Here is a 27,884-nt window from a genome sequence, read left to right on the forward strand (position 1 = left end):
AGCTAAATGCTCCATCATCAGAGATTTTTTTTAAAGACAAATATGAGTAGAGAAGGTGAAGATGAGGATTGAGAATGGACACGTACTCAACACATTGTGTGCAAAACATTTTATTTGTGCACAGATATTAGGAACTAATATAAATATCCAGTGCATCATGTTAACATGTAGATTCAAGAATTCACAGAATTATCTATATTTTTGGTATTTGGAAATTGAAAAAGGCAAACAGACACATCAACATAAGAACTTAATATAGTTGGATGTTACAAAAACAAAAATGCATATCGACCCCATGCCATTTCTACATGTCACACATTCAAAAAGCAATGTCCAAATCAGACCAGATTTACACAAACTCTGAAAACAGTGTTTGGAGGGGATACAGGGGAGAATAAACATGTTATGAAAAATGTGTGCTATAAACTAGTGAATTGATAACTTTAAAAAAATATACAGTAGGCCTACATTATACATTCCAATCACCAACATTGTTATATATATACACACAATACCACAAAGTATATATATTAACAATCGAGCAGTGTCTCATGTTGAAGGCAACCCAACAAGGTAAGGCAAGCGTGTTACATTCTGTTTACAAATGGATTGAAAATATGGTCCGTTATGGCATCCCGGCAAAATAAATAGTGGGGGTGTGCTTACCGGTAAAACGTGAGCCTATCACAATTAATACAACATGCCCAAAAAACAATTGGCTACTAGAGAAGTATTTATCATTACTGCATGTCAGCCACATCAAATTGTTGGGGTTTGGATGCCGAAATTATTTTGTGAGTGGACGTATATGCGTGGGTAGCCTACAAGAAGCGTATTTGTTAAGCGATTGTTTGACAATCAGATGAAAACATCATGACTGGTTGTGTTCATGCCACATTAAACGGCATAGGCGGCCGTGCCATAAGGCTAGGGGAAGCTTTCTCTGGAGTAAATTGAATTAAATTGCCGAAAGTATATGGCCTAATTAGCATACTCCTGTCAATACATAAATAAAATCATTGAAAATAGGCTATTACACCAGAAAGCATGATTTGGCCACAGAGGATTATTAGTTTTAAAAAAAGAAACTTGTGGATTGTTTTCAATCGCATCGCCTACAGTCGGAAGGGTCCGACATTTGGACAGTGCAGGCTGCAAATACATGATTGAGTTACTACTGTCAGTGAAAAGCAGAGACCCAGCCAGGCATATCGCTATATTTAAAAATACAATCGCGGAAAAACTGTTTGGAAAGCAAATGGCTATTGCTGTAAAGAGATGAGGATGAAAATATCTGTCTTTTAATTATCACAAAATTATTATGCTACTGTTCGCTCAATTAAGTTACCTTATTGGCACCAGTGGAGAACATCGGCCATATCCCCGGTGTGAGCATATTCACTGTATTTGTCAATGGCCAGTGCCACTTTTAGTTTTTATTGATCTGTTTGTCAGTGTTAGCAGAGTAGGCTACCCTGTACTTTATGTATGATTTTTTTTTAAATGCCTGCTCGCACCTGGGTGTCCCATACCGGTAGGTAAAAATGTTAATCTATGTTCACCCCCGTTTACAATGTACATGGTTCTACCTGATAACTTTCCATATCTGCCTTTAAAGATTCACACAAACTTCAAGTTTCATTGTGAGAAACTCAAGGCAAAATAAAATATATAATTTTGTAAAATGAGTTTATAGCCATTGTAATATTCCTCTCTCCAAATCTATGTAATCAATCATTTTCTGTGTCCCCTTTGCTGTCTGCATTGTGTTCCACACCAGCTGCAATGTGAGAGAATTATCATTTAGATTGTTGTGCACTACATCCTGTAAAATAGGTGTCTTTGCAGGGGGAGGTAATAAAATAATGATTGAGCCACAATCCATTTTGGGTATGACAGAATATAAAATCAAAATCACTTTGATGTAGGTGTTAGTTCTTCATGACTCTTGGTTGTCTGCTGTGGCCTAGGGCTGGGCTGGAGGGCTACCATTGGTCTCATCGTCCATTTCCTGCCCTATCTGTCTGTCCTGTCCTTCCTGTTCCATCTGTCCATTCTGCTCAACCTGTAGCTGCTCAAACTCTGCATCTAGGTAGTCCAGAGAATCGTTGCCAGGCCACCGCTTAATGTTGAGCTTGTGAGAGACCCTACCCCACTGTTCTCTGTTGCTAGCCACGGTTTCATACAGCTCTGCCGACCTGGGGAACAAGTCCTGGAGGAGTCTGTAGGAGGAAGTAGAGGAATGGGGGGGGATATAGTGAGACAAGCTAAGGAGAGTCCACTAATATGCATTACAACAAAAACAGTTCTCATTGTCTGAGAACAATTACACCCATCCTCTCCCAGATTTGGGGGTTAGGGATCAGTCAGAGGCTCACTTATAGATGGGCATGGCTATGTGCTCCATGAAGCTTGTCTGCAGCTCTGGGATGTAGGCCTTCTCCCTGTCCATCATCTCACTGGGACGGTTCCCCATAGCCTTCTCCTGCAGCCACAAGCACAGGGACACACTCTCACACAGAGGAAAATGTAAAAGACCCTGTACCACATGGAGACAGAATACAATATGAGGCATACCATGTTGGGCATTCAATAAACAATTCCATACATACCAGATCTCCTTGAGAAAAGAATTCCTTGTAAATAAGTCCCTGAAACAAAAACAGACATGCGTTTCATGTGAACATACTGCATGGAGGCCTACACCATCTTACTAAGACCAATAAAAGTGATCTAAATGTGAAAGAAGGTGAGAACACAGTTGGTTATTAAAGGCGTAAGATCTGAGTGGGTTCTTACTGCGATCTTCCAGGTGGTCTTCCAGTCCTTGGTCTGGTCAGAGAGGTCACATGAGGTCATGATCAGGCACAGTAGCAGGTTATGGTGCTGAGGGTCTTTGGTGTTGTAGCCCACTGGAAGACACAACAGATAGTATGATTATAATAAGAAATAGAAGAGAAGTGAAGTGCTACCTTACATAAGACTCTGAGACAGGATGTAGGGGGATAATTTACCATCTGCCATTTTCTGCAGATCCTTCAGGATCCGTAGGTGATGAGCCAAGTCTGTGGCTAGGATGATGTCCCTCATCAGGTCAAGCATCCTCTGGTAGTCCTGGCAATCAAAAAAACAATGTGGAAACAGAGTCAAAATAGTACAACACCAACTAAAAAAGCTTGAGAAAAGAGTACAGTCCTTACATTGCCTTTTGTTTTACCTTTCTAGATAACTTTTCATAGATGTTGCAGCCCTGGGTGTTGAGTATGGCAATCGTCTGAGCAAAGTGATGCCTCTGGAAATGAGAGCCAATTCAATGTCAGTGGTGAGGTTGCAATTATATTTCATATCCACTCGAGGGCAGAAACGACCCAGCGCACCATCGAGCCATGGTTTTGCCTGGGGAAAACCTAGTCAGTTGCACAACTGAATGCATTCAATGGAAATTTGTCGTCCACATATAAAACAAAACCGCTGAATCAGAGAGGTGTGGGTGGCTGCCTTAATTGACATCCATGTCATCGGCTCCTAAGGATGAGGGACATGCATAATACCATTCTGATTCATGAAGTATTTGTGTTTACCTCCAGCACAGATCCCTCAGAACTGTACAGGCCAGCCAACACAGATTTCTGGAAAAAAGAAGACAGAAGAGCTTGTTTGGGTAATACACTTTTCTGTGGCAGTTGGTATGATATACAGTGTATTCGGAAAGTATTCAGACTCCTTGACTTTTCCCATATTTTGTTACGTTACAGCCTTACTCTAAAATGGATGAACAAAAACAAGTATCCCTCAATCTACAAACAATACCCCATAATGACAAAGCAAAAACAGTTTTTTAGAAATGTTTGCAAATGTATTAAAAAGCACCTTTGGCAGGGATTACAGCCTCAACTTTTCTTGTGTATGACACTACAAGCTTGGCACACCTGTATTTAGGGAGTTTCTCCCATTTCTTCTCTGCAGATCCTCAAGCTCTGTCAGGTTGGATGGGGAGGTTTGCTGCACAGCCATTTTCAGGTCTCGCAAGAGATGTTTGATCGGGATCAAATTCGGGCTCTGGCTGGGCCACTCAAGGACATTCAGAGACGGGTCCCGAAGCCACTCCTGCATTGTCTTGGCTTTGTGCTAAGGGTCGTTGTCCTGTTGGAAGGTGAACATATGCCTCAGTATGAGGTCCTGAGTGCTCTGGAGCAGGTTTTTATTAAGGATCTCTATACTTCACTGTTCATCTTTCCCTCGTTCCTAACTAGTCTCCTCTGCCTCTGAAAAACATCCCCACAGCATGATGCTGCTGCCACGACCATGCTTCACTGTAGGGATGGTGCCAGGTTTCCTCCAGATGTGACGCTTGGCACTCAATCTTGGTTTCATCAGACAAGAGAATCTTGTTTCTCATGGTCTGAGAGTTGTTTAGGTGCCTTTTGGCAAACTCCAAGCGACCTGTCGCACCTTTTCCTGAGGAGTAGCTTCTGTTTGGCCGTTCTACCATAAAGGCCTGATTGGTGGAGTGCTGCAGCGATGGTTGTCCTTCTGGAAGGTTCTCCCATCTCCACAGAGGAACTCTGGAGCTCTGTCAGTGACCATCGGGTACTTGGTCACCTCCCTGACCAAGGCCCTTCTCCCCCGATTGCTCAGTTTGGCCATGCGGCCAGCTCTAGGAAGAGTCTTGGTGGTTCCACACTTCTTCCATTTAAGAATGATGGCCACTGTGTTCTTGGGGACCTTCAATGCTGCAGAATGTTGTGCCTTGACACAATCCTGTCTCGGATCTCTACGGACAATTCCTTTGACCTCATGGCTTGGTTTTTGCTCTGACATGCACTGTCAACTGTAGGGCCTTATATAGATTTCCAAATAATGTCCAATCAATTGAATTTACCACAGATGGACTCCAATCAAGTTGTAGAAACATCTCAATAATGATCAATGGAAACCGGATGCACCTGAGCTCAATTTCGAGTTGCATAGCAAAAGGTTGGAATACTGTAAATAAGGTATTCCTGTTTTTTATTTAGAGTATACACTATTTGCAAACATTTCTAAACCTGTTTTCGCTTTGTCATTATGGGGTATTGTGGGTAAATTCAGGGGGAAAAAATGTTTTAATAAATTTTAGAATAAGGCTGTAACATAACAAAATGTGGAAAAGGGGACAGGGTCTGAATTCTTTCCAAATGCACTGTAGATATACATACAGCATAGGAGTCTGTGTGTTTGTGGTATGTGGGATCTTACAGATGCCACCTGGAAGGAGTTGTTGGTCCCTCTGTGGTCCAAGTCATGACACATGCAGGACACAAAAAGAGCAAACATCTCGATGTCCCTGAAACAAAAGAACGCTGCGGTGTGAGTTGAGGTGTTCATGAGTGTGTTTCACTTTGCTGTAGCAACGTTTGTAAATGCTTATCTCTGTGTGTTCATACTCTAGGTAGTTGGAGAGCTCCAGGTTCTTGCAGAGGAGGTAGCAAAAATGAGAGACTGAGAATGCGTGCATCCAGTTGTGATATGGAGGATCCCTGTAGCCTCTCTTCACCATCAGACAGAACCTGGCCAGCGTGTGCATGTTGATCTTGTAGGTGTTTATGAAGCCCATGTCCTCAAACATGCTGATAATGGCCTGAAAACAGGAGGCATGATCAAGATACATGAGAAAAAAGAAATTATACTACCAGTGTATTTCTCCAAGAATGTGTGTTGATTGTCTCACCGTGGGTGTGCTGTCGTCTGACAGGGAGCGAGGTGTGTAGGTGAAGCTGGAGAAGCTGGGGTAGATTTCCCCTACAGGCTGGATTCCCACAGTCAGTAGCCGGGTCACTTCCTCCTCTGACACCTGAGAGACAGGGTCAAAGGTCAGGACATTAACTGCCAAATATTACAAACTGACTGGATCTGCATTCATAGGTTGAAGAGATTAGTTGAATAGGTTGAAGAAGAACCCTGATTGGATGCTTTACCATCATGTGGTACTTCATCATCTCATTAGCCAGCTGACTCCTAAACTGGGCTTCGTCGACTCTCTTATACAGGAGGGACTGGGGAGGAACAGAGAGCACAGGAGTCATTCATCATGATGACAACATTGATTAACACTAACATGTCATCAACAATCTATCAATATCCTTACTCTATAGAAAAATATATATCAGGTAATAATCAGTTATAAGGTCTAAAGGATACGCAAAGGGGATGTCTGTGCACTCACATGAGCGATGCTGATGCCACAGTATATGGAGAAGGCTGTGGCCAAGTCCTCATCAAGGCGGGTGAACCATGGTCCATTAGTCTTGTTGACCAGCTCAGCCACGCCAATCACTTCTGAACCCGCAGAGAAAGAGAGGGAGAAAGAGAAAGATGATAGATGTATGTGTATAGATATAGATCAGAAATAGGGACAGGGGCCGCGACCGGGAGGCTCATGGGGCGACGCACCATTGGCCCAGCGTCGTCCGGGTTAGGAAGGGTTTGGCCTGCAGGGATATCCTTGTCTCATGGTGCACTAGCAACTCCTGTGGCGGGCCGGACGCAGTGCACACTGACCAGGTCGCTAGGTGTATGGTGTTTCCTCCGACACATTGGTGTGGCTGGCTTCCGGGTTGGATGTGCGTTGTGTCAAGAAGCAGTGCTGCTTGGTTGGGCTGTGTTTCGGAGGACGCATGGCTCTCAACCTTCGCCTCTCCCGAGTCCGTACGGGAGTTGCAGTGACGAGACAAGACAGTAACTACTACCAATTGGATACCACGAAATTGAGGAGAAAAAGGGGTAAAATAATACAAATTTAAATTAAAAAAATAGGGAGAGGGGGAAATGGAGAGAGAAAGACAAAGAGAGACAGAGACAGACCTCCGTGTTCATCCTTTATGGGGAAGCAGAGGATGTTGCGTGTCCTGAAGCCTGTGCTGTCGTCCACGGCGCGGTAGAAGAGAGGGTGGGAGTAGGCATCTGTGATGTTGAGGATCTTCCCTGTGGTGGCGACATGGCCTGCTATGCCCTGGTCAGCAGGGATACGCAGCTCTGTCTGAGATGAGAAGAAAAAGGCAATTATACTATGGAAATAACATCCATTTACAATGAAATGTTATCTTATACTAAACTTAGGGCTTTGATGTGAGTAAGTTTAGGATAAAGACCCACTTCCTCATTGATAACCACTCCTCCATCAAACACCTTGGCAACCAGCTCATGACTGACACTGTCCAACAGGAACACAGAACAACTGGAGGAGAGAAAGATGGGTCATATTAATCAGTGATACTAAGGCTGTGCTCGAATACCCACACTAACATCCTGTATACTACATACTTAATGCGTCAGTCGTGATACAGTTGTGGCCAAATGTTTTGAGAATGACACAAATATTAATTTCCACAAAGTTTGCTGCTTCAGTGTCTTTAGATATTTTTGTCACATGTTACTATGGAATACTGAAGTATAATTACAAGCAATTCATAAGTGTCAAAGGCTTTTATTGACAATTACATGAAATTGATGCAAAGAGTCAATATTTGCAGTGCTGACCCTTCTTTTTCAAGACCTCTGCAATCTGCCCTGGCATGCTTAACTTAACTTCTGGGCCACATCCTGACTGATGGCAGCCCATTCTTGCATAATCAATGCTTGGAGTTTATCAGAATTTGTGGGTTTTTGTTTGTCCACCCGCCTCTTGAGGAATGACCACAAGTTCTCAATGGGATTAAGGTCTGGGGAGTTTCGTGGCCATGGACCCAAAATATCAATGTTTTGTTCCTCGAGCCACTTAGTTATCACTTTTGCCTAATGGCAAGGTGCTCCATCATGCTGGAAAAGGCATTGTTCGTCACCAAACTGTTCCTGGATGGTTGGGAGAAGTTTCTCTCGGAGGATGTGTTGGTACCATTCTTTATTCATGGCTGTGTTCTTAGGCAAAATTGTGAGTGAACCCACTCCCTTGGCTGCGAAGCAACCCACACATGAATGGTCTCAGGATGCTTTACTGTTGGCATGACACAGGACTGATGGTAGCGCTCACCTTGTCTTCTCCGGGCAAGCTTTTTTCCGGATGCCCCAAACAATCGGAAAGGGGATTCATCAGAGAAATGACTTTACCCCAGTCCTCAGCAATCCCTGTACCTTTTGCAGAATATCAGTCTGTCCCTGATGTTTTTAGGAGACGGTCATGGCGATTGCTGGACTTTCTTGAGTGCCCTTAAGCCTTCTACACAACAATTGAACCCCTCGCCTTGAAGTTCTTGATGATCCGAGAAATGGTTGATTTAGGTGCAATCTTACTGGCAGCAATATCCTTGCCTGTGAATCCCTTTTTGTGCAAAGCAATGACGACAGCATGTGTTTGCTTGCAGGTAACCATGGCTGACAGAGGAAAAACAATGATTCCAAGCACCACCCTCCTTTTGAAGCTTCCAGTCTGTTATTCAAACTCAATCAGCATGACAGAGTGATCTCCAGGCTTGTCCTCGTCAACACTCACACCTGTGTTAACGAGAGAATCAGTGACATGATGTCAGCTGGTCCTTTTGTGGCAGGGCTGAAATGCAGTGGAAATGTTTTTTGGGAATGCATTCGTTTGCATGACAAAGAGGGACTTTGCAATTAATTGCAATTCATCTGATCACTCTTCATAACATTCTGGAGTATATGCAAATTGCCATCATACAAACTGAGGCAGCAGACTTTATGAAAATGTATATTTGTGTCATTCTCAAAACTTTTGGCCACAACTGTACTATATACTATTAGATCATTTTAGTATACTGTAAGCGAATGGTATCATTTCAGTTGAGCGTACTAGAACTTCGCTTGTCTTCTGGAAATTGATGCTGTTGCTATGCAACCTGTTGCTAGCTTGTTAGTATAACAAATTACTAACTAAACATTTTATGATTTTGGTTGTGTGTGTAAATTCAATCTGGAGTGCCAAAGTGCGTTCTGGGCGTTCGTAAGTCTCTAGAGTGTTGTCAGATTGTCCATTCGTAAATTCAGAGCGTTTCGCTTTTGTAGCATTCAATGGCAGTCAAGCACCCAAGCTAACTGTTTAACGTTGGCTAATTACTTCCAGACACAAAAAACACCTCACTCTCACCATTTTACCCACCCTAGCACAGCTGGTTAAGCTGTTTTCATGTTATCCAGAGCGTTGGTGACTGTAACTGTACTGCTGGCAACAATACATATATATTTTTTGTTTCAACGGGTGTTGAGCGTTCGTAAATTAATCCGTTATTCTGCAGGAGAGTGCTCTGAAATCTGAGTAGATAGCCAGAATTAACAATGTCCATTGAAACTCACAATGACTCTTCCACTTGGCTAAAAATTATGTAAATAATCAAGTCAATAAACATTGGGTGGTTAGTTAGATAGCATATAGTTAATATACTGCCTGGCAAGTTCGATGTATTAGTAGCCAACTAATGTTAGGTAACTAGCTAACATACCGGTACATTCTGCTGTAATGCTATGTGGTTGGTAAGGATAGCGTAGCTAACAAATTGTCAGCCAACATAATGTGTAATGTAACTTATTTGAAAAATCATTACTTTATTACATTGCTCAACATTTTCTTAACATTTTTCATAATTAGTTAAAGCAATGAATTTGTATCCGCTCTCGTCCGACTTCTTTGCTTCAACTGCATATTTTCCGCCATTTTCTTCGAATCTGAAAATGTTGTGAAGCCACGCCCATTTTCTGAAGTATTGTATTGTGGACCCTAAAGCACAGAAATAGTGTCCAGTGCATGTATACTTCGTATTTTGGCGAATTTAGTACGACATCCGGGAACTTTGGCATACTAACTATATCCATACTATGACCTATAAGCATACTATATACTCAATTCACGTCACAAATAGTGCGGTTAATATGAGTATTCAAACACAGCTTTAGGCTTTTGTTACAATGCTTGTGATAGCCTTATGGTAATACAGTACTTACATTTCTGCACTGGTGAGACTCCGTGCTTCTGCAATGATCTCTTTTAGCAGGACTGATACATCATCTGGAGACCGAGATATATAAATGTTGTTATAACAGCAAAAAATGATGCCCCACTGTGCCAGTAACACAAGGATAATAGGTCAAGTATGATACTTACCCAGGTGTGTGAAAAGGTTTTTGGCGACCTGAAGCAGTGCCTATATGAACACAGACAGACACAGGAAACAGTTGAGAAGACTAGAAGCGTATTTGTGGGCTAGCTAAATATTCTCACCAAGTTAGGGATCGTGATGGACAAAAGGCAGTCACTCCGAGCAAGGCTCAGTACATTGGGTGGTCAGTCCCTCAAAGTACTACTGAATTACTACATAAAACCTTGTCGCGCAGTAGTGACTATGTAGAGACCTGTAGGGATTGTGAAGTGAATGTGTAGTTTACGCACTACTCAAGCTACACAAGTAGAGTTGTGTACTTTTCAGTAGGAAACAGTAGTGTTTCCAGTAGTAATCAGGTAGATTTTTACGAATTGATGTTAGTAGTAAATAAGTATTCCAACACTACAGCCAGACTACGCCGGCTTTTTGCGACCACAGAAGTACACAAAACACGAAGTAGTTGATTGTTGTTATCTAGCTACTTTTTGACAATCCTGAATGTAATCATCTTTCATTCTTCGTCATCCTGTCTTTCATTGCCCTTGTGCTGTCACCATCTGTACGTTTAACTTTCCTTTATGTTTTATGAATACTTTCATGTAGTTGTTTAGCCATTTATATACATTTTTACCACATCAAAAAGATTGCTAGACAAAAAAGACCACTTAGCCATTAGCCATCATCCCAAACCATCTCAAATGCTGTTGAGGTCAAGTGATTGTGATTGTCATCTGATGCAGCACTCCATCACTCTCCTTATTGGTCAAATAGCCCTTACACAGCCTGGAGGTGTGTTGAGTCATTGGCCTGTTGACAAACAAATGATAGTCCCACTAAGCACAAACCAGATGGGATGGCGTATCGCTGCAGAATGTTGTGGTAGCCATGCTGGTTAAGTCTGCCTTGAATTCTAAATAAATCACTGACAGTGTCACCAGCAAAGCACCCCCACACCATCACACCACCTCCATGCTTCACGGTGGAAACTACACATGCGGAGATCATCCGTTCACCTATTCTACGTCTCACAAAGACACTGCGGTTGGAAACAAAAATCTCAAATTTGGACTCATCAGACCAAAGGACAGATTTCCATCAGTCTAATGTCCATTGCTCATGTTTCTTGGCCTAAGCAAGTCTCTTCTTCTTATTGGTGTCCTTTAGTCGTGGTTTCTTTGCAGCAATTCGACCATGAAGGCCTGATTCATGCAGTCTCCTCTGAAAAGTTGATCTTGAGATGTCTGTTACTTGAACTCTGTGAAGCATTTATTTGGGCTGCAATGTCTGAGGCTGGTAACTCTGATGAACGTATCCTCTGCAGCAGAGGTAACTCTGGATCTTCCTTTGCTGTGGCAGTCCTCATGAGAGCCAGTTTCATCATAGCGCTTGATGTTTTTTTGCTACTGTACTTGAATAAACTTATCAAAGTTCTTGAAATTTCTGGATTGACTGACCTTCATGTCTTAAAGTAATGAACTGTCATTTATCTTTGCTTATTTGTGCTGTTCTTGCCATAATATGGACCGTAATAGGGCCATCTTCTGTATACCACCCCTACCTTGTCACAACATAACTGATTGTCTCAAATGCATTAAGAAGGAAAGAAATTCCACAAATTAACTTTTAACAAGGCACACCTGTTAATTGAAATGCATTCCAGGTGACTACTTCATGAAGCTGGTTGAGAGAATGCCAAGTGTTTTCAAAGCTGTCATCGGGGCAAAGGGTGGCTACTTTGAAGAACCTCAAATAGAAAATATATTTTGATTATGTTTAGCACTTTTTTGGTTACTACTATGTGTTATTTCATAGTTTTGAAATCTCCACTATTAATCTACAATGTAGAAAATAGTTTTTTTTAAATAAAGGAAAACCCTTGAATGAGTAGGTGTGTCTGAACTTTTGACTGGTACTGTAAATACTATGCATGCCAGTCTCTCTTGGCTAAGAGTTTAGGTGAGACTGACTGCATCACTTCTTTTTATAATCAACGTGTTAAAGTCCAAATTGTTTGCATAGTTAACTTACACACAGCTCTGACACACCCTTACCCCACCAGACATGCCACCAGGGGTATTTTCACAGTCTCCAAATCCAGAACACATTCAAGAAAGAGTACCATTATTGCATGGAACTTCCTTCTATCTCATATTGCTCAAAATGAACAGCAAACCTGATTTTAAACTGATGAAGCAACATCTCACAACACAATGCCTCTCCCTTATTTGACCTAGATATGTTTTGTGTATGTACTGATATGTAGGCTATGTGTACCGTTTTTAAATTCATGTAGTTCTGTCCTTGAGCTGCTCTTGTGTCACGATCTTGGAAATGAGCGGACCAAGGCGCAGTGTGAGTATAGTTCCACATATTTATTTAAGTGAAACTAACAAAACAAAACGTACAAAGACCGTGAGGACGTAGTGCCCAAACACACTAACACAAACAATCAATATCCCACAAATGCAGGTGGGGAAAAAGCCTACCTAAATATGATCCCCAATTAGAGGCAACGATTACCAGCTGCCTCTAATTGGGAACCACACAAACCACCAACCTAGAAATCTATGAACTAGATAACCCCCCCAGTCACGCTCTGACCGATGGCTCTCTATGGTCAGGGCATGACAGTACCCAACCCCCCACCCAAAGGTGCGGACTCCGGCCGCAAAACCTGAAACCAAATGGGGAGGGTAGGGGGGGGGGTGACTAGTGTCGGTGGCGGCTCTTTGCCCCCGCCCAAACCACGGGTCCGGCCATGGAGCCAGGTAGAATGCCGTGGGCATCTGCGCAGAGGAGAACCCCGGCCATGGAGCTGGGTTGGGCACCGGCGCCGAGGAAGGCTCCGGTCATGGAGCTGAGTTGGCCGCCGTGCCTGGACTGGGCATCGGTGCAGAGGAAGGCTCCGGCCTTGGAGCTGGACTGGACGCCGTGCCCTGACTGGGCCCCTGGACGCCGTGCCCGGACTGGGCCCCGGACTGGGCCCCGCTGGAGGTTCCGTACCGTGGACCGTCGCGGGAGGTTCAGGACCGTGAAACGTCACCGGAGGTTCCGGACAGTGAAACGTCGCCGGAAGCTCTGGACCGGGAACCGCCGTAGGAACCTCTGGACCATGAACCACCGCCAGAATCTCTGGACCGTGAACCGTCGCCGGAAGCTCTGGACTGTGAACCGTCGCCTGAAGCTCTGGACTGTGAACCGTCGCCTGAAGCTCTGGACTGGGAACCGTCACCAGAATCTCTGGACTGTGAACCGTCGCCTGAAGCTCTGGACTGGGAACCGTCGCCTGAAGCTCTGGACTGTGAACCGTCGCCTGAAGCTCTGGACTGTGAACCGTCGCCTGAAGCTCTGGACTGTGAACCGTCGCCTGAAGCTCTGGACTGTGAACCGTCGCCTGAAGCTCTGGACTGTGAACCGTCGCCTGAAGCTCTGGACTGTGAACCGTCGCCTGAAGCTCTGGACTGTGAATGCGCACTGGATGCCTAGTGCGTGGAGCCGGCATTGGTGGTACCGGACTGGTGACACGCACTTCAGGGAGAGTGCAGGGAACGGGCACAGGATGTACCGGACTGGGGAGACGCACTGGAGGCCTGATGCGTAAAACCGGTGCAGATGGCACCGGACTGGTGTCACGCTCTTCAGCACACCTGTACGGCAGCATTCTCATCCTACCACCTCTCTCCGGAATCTTTCATCAAATTCCTCCTCCAACTCCAAAACAGGCTCTGGCACTCTCTGCTGCTCGACCACCAGCTCCATGGGGTTTCTGTGGCCGTGGTCCCCGGTGTCGTCGCTGTCCTTCCATGCCCCTTGGCAACTCCCGCCAAGGAAGGGTCTCGTCTCCTCTCATGTCCTCCCAAGTCCAAAACGTCCTTACCTCATTTTCACGCTGCTTGGTCCTTTGTTGGTGGGATATTCTGTTACGATCTTGGAAATGAGCTGACCAAGGCGCAGTGTGAGTATAGTTCCACATATTTATTTAAGTAAATCTAACAAAACAAAATAAAAAAACGTACAAAGACCGTGAGGACGTAGTGCCCAAACACACTAACAAACAATCAATATCCCACAAATGCAGGTGGGGAAAAAGCCTACCTAAATTTGATCCCCAATTAGAGGTAACGATTACCAGCTGCCTCTAATTGGGAACCACACAAACCACCAACCTAGAAATCTATAAACTAGATAACCCCCCCAGTCACGCTCTGACATAAACACCATAGAGAACAGAGGGCTCTCTATGGTCAGGGTGTGACATCTTGTTTATTAATGTTCTGTATTATGTCAAGTTCCATGTTTTGTGTGGACCCCAGGAAAAGTAGCTGCTGCTTTCACAACAGCTAATGGGGATCCCAATAAAATACCAAATACACAAAAGCTCAGTAGTTACATAGTTATTAATGGGGAACTATGTAGTGATTTGGGAAGGAATAATGTAGTGTTCTCCGGTAGTGAAATGTCCCAATTTACTACATAAATCACTACTGGTTTACTATACATCTCAATAGCAATCAAGTAGTAAAACAGTACATTTTGTGCAGATCTTGTGTAGTAGTGATGAGTAGTAATTCAGTAGTACTTTTTCATGAGGGGTGCAGTCAGGTAGCGTCTCCTTACCTGGCATTCATACTTGAGTCTCTGTTCCTTTTGGAATGCCAATGTGCTGGTCAGTACTGAGGAAGTGTAGCAGAAACAGTGCTGCACTATGTGTTCATCCACTTCTGTGTGTCTGAAGAATGACAAGCACACACACATTTTACAGCAAGACACAAACTATGCAAGCACGCACGCATACACTCAGACAGAAGTTTGCATGCTTATGCTAACACACACAGCTCTATACCTGTCTGCTCCTTTTTTGTTGAAGGCACAGGCAAGGGCCACAACCTTGGTGGTGGCCCGACACTCAACAGGAACACACAGCATGGAGAGAACTTCAAATCCCAGAGTGCTGTTCAGCTGCTGGTGTTCCTTCTACAGTATCAGCCCAGAGAAGAGGGAAAAGGGGCAGAGATGTAGAGGACACGACCATCAAACATATCCTAACGTACTACTGTTAACACTACAATACTGATCAGGGGACATTTCAGTGTTCTTACTTGAGTGACGTCTTGCAGAGAGATGCTCTTCCTCTTCTCCACAGCCTGACCAAGGTTGCCAAATGACAGCTGGATCACAGACAGACAGACAGACAGACAGACAGACAGACAGACAGACAGACAGACAGACAGACAGACAGACAGACAGACAGACAGACAGACAGACAGACAGACAGACTGAGACAGACAGACAGACAGAGTGAGGACAGACAGACAGACAGACAGACAGACCAGACAGACAGACAGACAGACAGACAGACAGACAGACAGACAGACAGACAGACAGACAGACAGACAGACAGACAGACAGACAGACAGACAGACAGACAGACAGACAGACAGACAGACAGACAGACAGACAGACAGAGTGAGTGAGGACAGACAGACAGACAGACAGACAGACAGACAGACAGACAGACAGACAGACAGACAGACAGACAGACAGACAGACAGACAGACAGACAGACAGACAGACAGACAGACAGACAGACAGACAGACAGACAGACAGACAGACAGACAGAGTGAGGGTCAGGCAGACAGAGTGAGGGTCAGGGGCACAGGTGGTAATGTCAGAGGGAAAGAAGGGTTGTGTTGTATAACTTACAGGGAAACTGATCTCCGCCTTCAGAACCTTGTCTCCAACTACCTGAGGAATAACAAAGACATCTAACAAACTTGTTTTTGTTTGAATTTTTGCACTTTTGCGTCATTTTAGAATATTGAATATTGTGTGTGTGCATGTGTACCTGACAGAACAGCTGTTGGTTATCCTCTGATACCAGAAGTAAACAGCAGCACAATGAATGAGTCTGCGCCTCCAGCTGTGAAAACAACAATACAACCGATTCAGTCAAACAGTCACTCTGTGTATCAATCAAACGATCAACCAGCTTCTATAAATCAGTTTATTTCTGGTTCTGGACTCACATAACGGATTACTTTTAGTTGGAGGGTGGCAGCGTCCAGGTCATACAGCTCTCCTATAGTAGACAGTGAAAGAATCGACAAAGTCATTACACATAGTAATATATTATTAACTACTATTATCCATTATACTCGACAATGACGAGTCTATAGACGGCAGAACACACGTGCTGGGCCCCATCGCACTATCATACCACAAAGCCTCAGGATCTGATGGTCCAGTGCACTGTAGTCCACATCAGGTGTGGTCCTCCTGGTCAGGGATAGATATGATTTCCTGTTGACCTCTAACCCCTGGGTGAGCCTTTGACCCTGCAGGGCCTGGACTCTCTTACAGGCTATGGTGACCTGTGAGGAAAATCAGAGTTGTACCAGCAGTAGGCCTGCTGTCTCAGAATGTGATCGTATTAAAGGACTGGTGGGTCTGGAGAAGGACACTTCAGACTCACATGTCTCTCCAGTACATCAAGGCTTTGTTCCTGAGCTTTAGTGGGCTGTGTACAGCAAACCTTTCAGAATAGAGAAGACACCGTGTAACAGGCAGTCATATTAAAGTGATATCTTTGATAATGTAAGGCAGAGAGGTGAGAGGGTTATGAGGGCGGCAGGTTGCAGTTAATAGCGTTAGGCCAGTAACAGAAAGGTTGCTGGTTTGAATCCCTGAGTCGACTAGGTGAAAATCTATCGATGTGCCCTTGAGCAAGGCACTTAACCCTAGTCGCTAAATGTAAATGATGAGGAGCATGCTCACCAAGAGGAGGGCGGTAGTTACACCCTGGTCCAGGATTGGAATGATCAACACTGTGGTGGACGTGCAGAAGATAGATGGGAAAAGGATTGGGTAGAGAGGAGGAAAGTATTAGCCAGGAGGAGGACTGTGGACTGTTTTGAACTCTCTCAAATCTTTTAGAGTATAGTTGCTGTTGCTCATCCTGCAACACAGCCAGATACACAAACACACACCTCTTTTGTCCTGCTGCAGTGGCTCTGTTAGTCTCTCTCTCTGTTGCTCCTGCAGCTCTGAGGAAGGAAGTCCTTCACACTGTACTCTCCTCTGCTGGACAACCACATCCCTTAGAAAGACATAGATTTTATTGATTTAGGAACATCACAAACAATGTCACTAGAGTGAAAATGAAGACTGAATTAGTACGGTCTGAAGTACAGGTCAACTGGGCACCAGATCAGCCCTGCCGATTACCTGAGTCTCCCCTCCTTCGGTAGCTCATGGGGTGGTTCTTCACACCACAAGCGTCCTGTCTCTGCATCCAATAGATAGACGTATACACTGTCCTATAATAGAGAGAGGGGGAGGGCAGCCTGTTAGAGGGGGGAGAAAATATGGTTGTAAAACATGTTTTGTAACATTATTTGGTCAAACATGTTCAAGTGGATGGTCAACCCTCCCCCAGGGAGAATACAGTATGGTGCTGAATAGGATGGAGACAGACCATATATTTAAATCATGATGGAGACAGTAGATACACACCACTTCATAAAAGACAGTCTGGAGAGCCTCTCTGATGGCATCCTGCAGGGAAGAGGAGTCTGTGACTGAGGCCAGTTGGAGCAATGCATACTGGGAAATAAAATAAGGGGAAAGAATAATTAATACTGTAGTGACTTTGATGCACAGATACACAGAGAAGAAGGAGGTGGAGGAATGGGCTCTGGATGTTACTCACACAGAGCTGCCTCTCCAGTAGCTCATATTCACTGGAGACACATGCACTGTAGAGTACAGCCAGACCGACCAGTGACACTTACAACACACTCATCATTACATCAATCAATGCAGTATATTAGGCCTTATCTAAAGGGTGTAGCTGGGTCAATTCTCTAACTGTCAAACTGTGACTGACAACCCAACACTCCGCCTCCAATTGTAAGACAGAATATTAAGTAAATTAAAGTAGACTATGTTATATTCATTGCATTGCCAAAGGACATTCTGTGTTCCTTTATAATTTATCTAAATTATGTAAACTGGTTTTAATATTGTTTGATAGCTGTATTTTTTGCAATGACAACAGTTTAATGTTTACATGCACAGTGAATGCCGTGGAGAGGGTGCCTGTTTTATAGTGCTTTGTATCAGCTCGCGCACACATGTACACATGCTTACACACACACTTGTCACACAGGCAACCTTCACTTGCCTTAGAGTAAATTACAAACAGGTCTGGTGAAACAACTTCATCATACACAGTGATACTCCTTAATCCCAGAAACCAGCGTGTGCTCAGTTAAACATAAAAAAACTAAAAGCATAAGCCTCCCGGGTGGCGCAGTGGTCCAGGGCACTGCATCGCAGCGCTAGCTGTGCCACCAGCTAGCACCAGAGACAGGCTCTGTTGCATCCGGCCGCGACCAGGTGGTCCGTGGGGCAACGCACAATTGACCTAGCGTCGTCCGGGTTAGGGAGGGTTTGGCCGGTAGGGATATCCTTGTCTCATCGTGCACCAGCGACTCCTGTGGCAGGCCGGGCACAGTGCGCGCCAACCAAGCCTCCGGGTTGGATGCGCGCTGTGTTAAGAAGCAGTGCGGCTTGGTTGGGTTGTGTTTCGGAGGACGCATGGCTTTCGACCTTCGTCTCTCCCGAGCCCGTATGGGAGTTGTAGCGATGAGACAAGATAGTAGCTACTAACAATTGGATACCACGAAATTGGGGAGAAAAGGGAGTAAAACATTTTTAAATAATAGAAAATTATAATAAACTTAAAGCATTTGTATGTGGGACAAATAATTCACTAAACCCTAAACCTCAACTACATCTTATAATAAATCATGTGGAAATGAAGCAAGTTGAGGTGACTAAACTGCTTGGAGAACCCTGTATTGTAAACTGTCATGGTCAAAACATGTTGATACAACAGTAGGTAGCAATGGGAAAGGTTTCTCCATAATAAAGAGCTGTCCTGCCTTTTTAACAAGACAGGTCCTACAGGCCCTAGTTTTGTTGCAGCTGGACTACTGTTCAGTCATATGGTCAGGGGCCACAAAGAAGGACCCTTGGAAAATTACAATTAGCTCAGAACAGGGCAGCATGGCCGGCCCTTAAATGTACATTATGGAGCTAACATTAATAATATGCATGTCAATCTCTCATGGCTCAAAGTGGAGGAGAGATTGACTTCATCACTACTTGTTTGTGTAAGAAGTGTTGACATGTTGAAAGCACCGAGGTGTCTGTTTAAACTACTAGCACACAGGTCAGACACCCATGCATACCCCACAAGACATGCCACCAGATCCCTTCACAGTCCCCAAGTCAAGAACAGACTACGGAAGGCGCACAGTACTACATAGAGCCATGGCTACATGGAACTCTATTTCACATCAGGTAACTGATGCAAGCAGATAAAAATACACCGTATGGAACAGTGGGGACTGTGAAGAGACATACACAGGTTCAGACACACATACACATGATAAGACATGCACTCTACACACACGTACACATGGATTTTGTATTGTAGATATGTGGTAGTAGAACAGTGGCCTGAGGGAACACACTTAATGCGTTGTGAAAAGTGTTAAGAAATGTCATATTTTAAATTGTATATATAACTGCCTTAATGTTGCTGGACCCCAGGAGGTGCCTTGGCAGCATCTACTGTAATGGGGATCCTTAATAAATACAAATACAAATACAAAAACGGCATCCCTTTTGTAAAATGTGCTATGCTGAATGAGCTATGTGGCTGAACCTGATTCAGTAGTGTCTTGCTTGGCAACGTCTTTCAACACTATCACTTTTCTCAAGAGCCCTTCGGAGGAGCAGAGCAAACATGACCTCTCCCTCTAGTGTCTGTGGAATGTACGTCATATAGGGGTGTCTCAGGTAAATAACAGCACAGGAAGTAATAGTGTTTGTGCTTCCATAGCAGCATCTGGTGTTTACCCTCTTTATCTTACAAGTGTGAGGAATTTCTGATGCAACTGCTACTGACGTTGGAGTTATTTTACAGGCAGCAACACGTACCTGTGCACTCCTAAACATTGTGAATAAGGGAGGAAAACACACGCACACAGATGCACATGCACACACCCAGGGTGAGTCAGACAAAGGTCATCTGAACCACCCCCAGAACCCATTGCGTGTGGAGTCATGTGTCTGCTGGTTGAATTGATCTATGCTAAAGTTCACAGTAACCTTATGGAGAATATAAGCACCAAGTAATCACATCACCTGGAATCAATAGGATTCCTCCTACACTATATGGCAGGCCAATCTGCTTTACAATACGCCCTCCCTAAGTCTGCCCTAGTTTTCTGTGTCCCAGTCTTGTTTCAGTGTGTCTCATTTATCTATAGCCTACTTCACACATCTCACACGAACAACTTCCTGACATGTGACCTATTTTCAGTACATTTCTATACACATAGTACCAAACATAAAGCAGATACAGCGAACAAAGGCCCAATGACGCCAAAGCAGGAAGACGTGTATGAATCCTATTATATACAATATAATCCTATTTCTCCACCAGAGTGGAGACTAATGGGAGCAAACTTACAAGACACCTCGCTACTGTTTATAGGACAAAGTCTGAACACTGTCTAAAGATAAACACTAAGGTGGACTCATTTACCTTGTGTGCGTGGGTGTGTGCGTGCCTGTATGTGTGTGTGTGTGTGTGTGTGTGTGTGTGTGGGTGTGTGCGTGCCTGTATGTGTGTGTGTGTGTGTGTGTGCGTGGGTGTGTGCGTGCCTGTATGTGTGTGTGTGTGTGTGTGCATGGGTGTGTGCGTGCCTGTGTGTGTGTGTGTGTGTGTGTGTGTGTGTGCGTGGGTGTGTGTGTGTGTGTGTATATATAAAATCAGGAAGGTAATGCTCACTCATTTGTTGCAGTAGGTCTTGCCTGTATGGTCTTGTTCAGTAATTTTCTCATCCAACACCTTTACCAGCCAACTCTGACTCTAGCTGCAGCAGTCAAGAAATATGATCAGGCTTGTGTTGAGATTTCCATTCCCCCATCTTTTTCTTAAAGGGTTTGAAGTGTGTTTGCCAGCAATGATACTGTTAGTATTGCTTATGAAATGACAGAGGAGAGACTTTTCAATTCTGCTCAAACTCAGACAAAGACAGATGTCACCTTCAGGCTGGCCTGCCATAACCCCAGGTCAAAGGTCAAATGTTAAGAGGCAGCTCAGCAGTTAAAGCAGCACTGTATTCTAAAGCAGATTGGCCTGGGAGTGACAAAGAAGGGCCCTGCTTGTTAAAATTGACAAAGTGGGGGGAAGGAAAGCGCATGTGAGAGACACAGAGAGATCAGAGAGAAAAAGAGTGAGAGAGAGCATTACGTACATAGCTATGATAACATAATTTCACAGTCATTTCAGTGCATTAAACCCATATCTGAACACGTCATAAGGAGGATAAATAGGGGACAATTCACAGTACCACCGTCTGCCTACGTAAGCTACTAGCTTCTTAATCTCCTGGGAAGTTTCTGTAAACTCCATGTTTAGTTTAATACAGAGACCTCTTTCATCACATCAAGATAATGACAGTGGCACACAGACATGCCAAAACATCCACACCATCCTCACAGGAGTGTCAACACTATTACTCTAACCTGTATTCATTTGCTTGGCAGATACACTTATCTCTGGAGTCAAACATCTGTCTTTTAACCTTTATGTATGACAGGTAGCTCACTCACAATCTACTATTTTCATCTGTTTTTATTACATACACACATTTTGGTTCAGCATTAAGCCATTGGAGGACTGCCTGAAAACACTGTGACTGAGCAATCTGAGGGGTTCATATAGAAATGTACGGTGCATTCGGAAAGTATTCAGACACCTTGACTTTTCCCCCCCAAAATTACTTTACAGCCTTATTCTAAAATGTATCCAATAAAAAATGTTCCACATCAATCTACACACAATACCCCATAATGACAAAGTGAAAACAGGTTTTTTGAAATTTGGGCAAATGTATTAAGTATAAAAAAACAGAAAAATCTTATATAGATAAGTATTCATACCCTTTGCTATGAGACTCGAAATTGAACTCAGGGGCATCCTGTTTCCATTGATCATCATTGAGATGTTTCTACAAATTGATTGGAGTCTACCTGTAAATTCAGTAGATTGGACAAGACTTGGAAAGGCACACACCTGTCTATATATAAGGTCCAACAGTTGACTGTGCATATCAGAGCAAAAACCAAGCCATGAGGTCGATGGAATTGTCCATAGAGCTCCGAGACAGGATTATGTCGAGGCACAGATCTGGCGAAGGGTACCAAAACATTCCTGCAGCATTGAAGGTCCCCAAGAACACAGTGGCCTCCATCATTCTGGAAGAATGGAAATGGAAGAAGTTTGGAACCACCAAGACTCTTCCTAGAGCTGGCCGCCCGGCCAAACAGAGCAATCGGGGGAGAAGGGCCTTGGTCAGGGAGGTGACCAAGAACCCGATGGTCACTCTGACAAAGCTCCAGGGTTCCTCCAGAAGGACAACCATCTCTGCAGCACTCCACCTACCAGGCCTTTATGGTAGAGTGGCCAGATGGAAGCCACTCCTCAGTAAAAGGCACGACAGCCTGCTTAGAGTTTACCAAAAGGTGCCTAAAGGACTCTCAGCCCATAAACAAGATTCTTTGGTCTGATGAAACCAAGATTGAACTCTTTGGCCTGAATGCCAAGTGTCACATCTGGAGGAAACCTGGCACCATCCCTACTGTGAAGCATGGTGAGGGCAGCATCATGCTGCAGGGATGTTTTTCAGCGGCAAGGACTAGGAGACTAGTCAGGAATGAGGGAAAGTTGAAAGTAGGAATGTAGAGAGAGATACTTGATGAAAACCTGCTCCAGAGTGCTGAGGACCTCAGACTGGTGCGATGGTTCACCTTCCAACAGGACAACGACCCTAAGCACACAGCCAAGTCAACACAGGAGTGGCTTCAGGACAAGTCTCTGAATGTCATTGAGTGGTCCAGCCAGAGCCCAGACTTGAACCCGATCAAACATCTCTGGAGAGACCTGAAAATGGCTGTGCAGTGACACACCCCATCCAACCCGACAGAGCTTGAGAGGATCTGCAGAGAAGAATGGGAGAAACTCCCCAAATACAGGTGTGTCAAGCTTGTAGGGTCATACCCAAGAAGAATCTAGGCTGTAATCACTGCCAAAGGTGCTTCAACAAAGTACTGGGTAAAGGGTCTGAATACTTATGTAAATGTGATATTTCAGTTATTGTTTTTTATAAGAATTTGCTAAAATTAAATTAAAAACATCATTTGCTTTCATTATGGGGTATTGTGTGTCGTTTGAAGAATATTATTATATTTTAAATCCATTTTAGAATATGGCTGTAACGTAACAAAATGTTTTACAGAAACATGGCTCTCTCAGGATATACTGTCAGAGCCTGTCCAGCCATTTGGAGTCTCAGTTCATCGCGCAGACAGGAATAAACGCCTCTCTGGGGGTGTATGTTTCATGATTAACGACTCATGGTGTAATTGTGATAACATACAGGAACTCAAGTACTTTTGTTCACCTGACCTAGAATACCTCACAATCAAATGCCGACCGTATTATCGCCCAAGAGAATTCTCTTAGATTATAGTCACAGCCGTGTATATCCCCCCTCAAGCCAATACCACGACGGCCCTCAAGGAACTTCACTGGGCTTTATGCAAACTGGAAACATTATATCCTGAGGCTGCATTTATTGTAGCTGAGGATTTTAGCAAAGCAAATTTGAGAAAAGGGATGCCTAAATTGTATCAGCATTTCGACTGTAGTACTCGCGCTGCTAAAACACTCAACCACAGTTATTCAAACTTACGGGATGCGAGGCCCTCCCTCGCCCTTCTTTTGGAAAATCTGACCACCACTCCATTTTGCTCCTCCCTACCTATAGGCAGACACTCAAACAGGAAGTACCCGTGCTAATGACTGTTCAACGCTGGTCTGACCAATCGGAATCCACGCTTCAAGATTGTTTTGATCACGAGGACTGGGATATGTTCCGGGTAGCTTCCGAGAATAATATTCACGAATACACTGAGACGGTGACTGAGTTTATCAGGAAGTGTATAGGAGATGTTGTAACCACTGTGACTATTAAAACCTAGCCTAACCAGAAACTGTGGACAGATAGCAGCATTTGCGCAAAACCACTTTTAACCATGGCAAGGTGACTAGGAATATGGCAGAATGCAAATAGAGTAATCATTCCCTCTGCAAGGCAATCAAACAGGTAACACGTCAGTATAGAGACAAAGTGGAGTCACAATTCAACGGCTCAGACACAAGACGTACGTGGCAGGGTCTACAGACAATCACAGACTACAAAAGGAAAACCAGCCACGTCGCGGACACCGACATCTTGCTTCCGGACAAGCTAAACACCTTCTTTGCCCCTTTGAGGATAACACAGTGCCACTGACGCAGCCCGCTACCAAGGACTGTGGGCTCTCCTTCTCCGTGGCCAAGTTGAGTAAGACATTTAAACTTGTTAACCCTTGCAGGGCTGCCGGCCCAGACGGCATCCCTAGCCGCGTCCTGGCTGGTGTGTTTACGGACATATTCAATCTCTCCCTATCGCAGTCTGATACCCCACATGCTTCAAAATGTCAACCATTGTTCCTGTACCCAAGAATGCAACGGTAACTGAATTAAATGACTATCGCCCCGTAGCACTTACTTCTGTCATCATAAAGTGCTTTGAGAGGCTAGTCAAGGATCATATCACCTCCACCTTACCTGTCACCCTAGACTCGTTTCAATTTGCTTACCGCCCCAAAAGGTCCACAGACGATGCAATTTCCATCACACTGCACACTGCCTTGTCCCATCTGGACAAGAGGAATACCTATGTAAGAATGCAGTTCATTGACTACAGCTCAGCATTCAACACCATAGTACCCTCCAAGCTCATCATTAAGCTTGAGGCCCTGGGTCTGAACCCCACCCTGTGCAATTGGATGAGCTGCATCAAACACCCAAACTGGACAGTTTAATCTCAATCTCTTCATTCAAAGACTCAATCATGGACACTCTTACTGACAGTTGTGGCTGCTTTGTGTGATGTATTGCTGTCTCTACCTTCTTGACTGTTTGTGCTGTTGCTTGTGCCCAATAATGTTTGTACCATGTTTTGTGCTGCTACCATGTTGTTGTTATGTTTTGTTGCCACCATGCTGTGTTGTCATGTATTGCTGCCTTGCTATGTGTTTGTCTTAGGTCTCTCTTTATGTAGTATTGTGTTGTCTCTCTTGTTGTGATGTGTTTTGTCTTATATTTACAGTTGAAGTCGGAAGTTTACATACACCGTAGCCAAATACGTAAAAACCTTGAACATGCCTATATATAGACAAGGACCTATCCTCCTGCAGCTTTGGAGCCTGTGATTTGTGTGAGGGTCCAACAAGACTTTTTTGTGAATCCTCCTACAACGAAAATAGCATCAGAGGGCCAAAGAAGGTGACTTGGCAGGGGATTCCAAAATAATTAATGTTCCCCTTCTGTCTGGCTTCCATCACAGGTGACTGTTAACAGGTGACTACGTTAACGGGTGTTCAGCGTGCTCTATCTCCCTCCTTTCATCACATAAATACACAGACAAAGACACAGATACACACATATACACTCCACGTTGCCATCAGTAAAGCATGAACCATTTGACCAACCGGCACAGCCAACTAAACAGCACAGCCAATCCAGAAGCATCTACAAATCAGCTGAGCATTGAACATGTAAATACCTCTAACTCTGAACATGAGGGAACCATCTCTCTCTCACAGGGATTGGCTCACTACTGCATGTCAAATGATTTCAGCTGAAATGTGACTGACAGACACACAGACACACAAGCCAGTCCTATAGTTCTTAGAGTGCAGACACATGCAGTGGTGGTAAAGTACTTAAGTACAAATACTTGAAAGAACTACTTAAGTAGTTTTTTTGTGGTATCTGTACTTTACTATTTATATTTTTGACAACTTTTAGTTTTACTCCACTACATTCCTAAATAAATGAATATATGTTTTACTCCATACATTTTCTATGACACCCAAAAGTACTTGTTACATTTTGAATGCTTAGCAGGATGGGACAATGGTCCAATCCACGCACTTATCAAGAGAACTTCCCTGATCATCTGTACAACCTCTGATCTGGCAGACACACTAAACACAAATGCTTCGTTTGTAAATTATGTTGGAGTGTTGGAGTGCTCCCCTGGCTATCCGTAAATTCAAAAAGCACGAAAATCTTTCTGTCAGGTTTGCTTAATATAGGGAAATAATTTTTACTTTTACTTTTGATACTTACGTATATTTTAGCAATTGCATGTACTTTTGATACTTAAGTATATTTCAAACCAAATACTTTTAGACTTTTACTCAAGTGGTATTTTACTGGGTGACTTTCACTTTTACTTGAGTCATTTTCTATTAAAGTGTCAAGTTTGACAATGGATACTTTTTCAGCTACTGGACACGTGGCAGGAGGCTGGAACACTTTTTACTACTGTATGTCCTGGGGCTAGAAGAAGGAAGATAAGGGAAAGGAGAGCAGAGTCTTACCTGTACGGAGTTTGAATATGGCCCTCTCTCCTCCACCGGCGGGAACACCTGCCGTCCCCCTCCCCTGAAGAAGCGAAAGAGGGCAATAAGAACCCCCTGCAGCATACCTGTGTTTCTATAGCGCCCTCCTCTCCCTCTTTATCACTTTCTTTATCTCTATGTTTCGTTTTCTATTTGTCTCTCTCTGTCTTTCAGCCACTAACCCTACGTCTCTATCAGTCTCCTTGGCTCTCTTCCTCTAACACTCTCCGTACGAGTCTCAGTACATAAACAAGCCTACCCATATCTACACATGCTCCAGGCTTCTCACTCTCTCCTTTTCCCTCTCTCTTTCAAGTCTCTCTTCAAATCTCCTCCTCCCTAACTCTCTCTCTACTCTGCCCTGCCCTCCTTCTCTCTGGTCCTCTGTAACTCAATTAGTAAATTATGGATCTTGCAAGGCCAGTACAGTGGGTATGATTCCCGGGACCACCCACAAGTAAAAATGTTGGCATTCATGTCTGTAATTTGCTTTGGATAAAAGCAACTGGTAAATGGAATATATATTACAGTACTGTGTGGTCATTATGTTGTGTGTGCCTGTGTGTACATGTGTGTGTGTGTCTGCATGTGTGGTTTGGGCAATCCAGTATCTGCACACTGGTATGGAAACTGCATTTTTGTGTGAGTGTCTGTGAATATCTCCAATGCCATCTCCACCTGCTCCAGAAAAACTGCAGGGCTCCAAAAACAGATAGAGAAGCAAACACGAAATGCCTAGTCTCTCACTCTCACTCTCACACTCACAGGGATATCGATCTAAGTGCCAACGAGTGAGAGATATTGTTTCAGCCCAGGGTCAGAGAGGCTGGCTCCGTGGGGGTGGGGGTTCCCTTTTTGCAAGCTCCGGTAACACAAGGCTTCATGGAGCAACATTCTATCACATGCACAAGCCTATCAACATATAATAGCACTGTCAGGTTGGTCTGTAGTGTACCGTACATAGCCTATGGTCATATTTATTTGGTTCATATTTATTTTTTTCTGTTTAAGTTTCAATTCAATTAAGGGATTTCTATTTCTATTACATTCTAATAATCCAGGAGGTTGTTGTGACATTAATGTGACATGAATAATGGTCCTGTGTAAACATCCCGTTGAAGAGTCATCTCCATTGACACAAGATCCATTTGACTCTGAGTCATATTTAGCAACTAAACAGCCAAGAAGTGATAGCATAT

At 43.9% G+C, this 27,884-nt stretch overlaps 1 protein-coding gene across 1 annotated transcript; it reads right to left on the reverse strand.

Moving 5' to 3' along the window:
* Positions 1–94: 94 nt before the first annotated feature.
* Positions 95–27,000, reverse strand: LOC112257739 (cGMP-dependent 3',5'-cyclic phosphodiesterase-like). Its single transcript, XM_024431539.2, has 29 exons — positions 26,665–27,000; positions 17,602–17,691; positions 17,314–17,405; positions 17,076–17,185; positions 16,864–16,913; positions 16,562–16,621; positions 16,307–16,460; positions 16,116–16,168; positions 15,935–16,009; positions 15,793–15,834; positions 15,188–15,256; positions 14,932–15,062; positions 14,706–14,817; positions 10,091–10,130; positions 9,931–9,994; positions 7,135–7,216; positions 6,844–7,018; positions 6,206–6,318; positions 5,958–6,035; positions 5,711–5,833; positions 5,427–5,620; positions 5,239–5,326; positions 3,582–3,629; positions 3,218–3,292; positions 3,015–3,114; positions 2,800–2,912; positions 2,613–2,651; positions 2,379–2,485; positions 95–2,222 (listed from the first exon to the last, which is right to left on the reverse strand). The coding sequence occupies exons 1-29, from the start codon at positions 26,767–26,769 to the stop codon at positions 1,967–1,969; spliced, it is 2,838 nt and encodes a 945-aa protein (XP_024287307.1). The 5' UTR covers positions 26,770–27,000; the 3' UTR covers positions 95–1,966.
* Positions 27,001–27,884: the final 884 nt, after the last annotated feature.

Source organism: Oncorhynchus tshawytscha, linkage group LG09 (genome assembly GCF_018296145.1).
Source record: "Oncorhynchus tshawytscha isolate Ot180627B linkage group LG09, Otsh_v2.0, whole genome shotgun sequence".
Taxonomy (NCBI): Eukaryota; Metazoa; Chordata; class Actinopteri; order Salmoniformes; family Salmonidae; genus Oncorhynchus; species Oncorhynchus tshawytscha.

Bases quoted from the DNA above. Each gene is read 5' to 3' on its own strand.
- LOC112257739 (XM_024431539.2), bottom strand. From the start codon at position 26,769: ATGCTGCAGGGGGTTCTTATTGCCCTCTTTCGCTTCTTCAGGGGAGGG. The intron at 17,186-17,313 runs GTAATCGGCAGG...TGTCTTTCTAAG, and splicing joins CCGAAGGAGGGGAGACTCAG to GGATGTGGTTGTCCAGCAGA. The intron at 2,486-2,612 runs GTATGTATGGAA...TTGTGGCTGCAG, and splicing joins TCTTTTCTCAAGGAGATCTG to GAGAAGGCTATGGGGAACCG.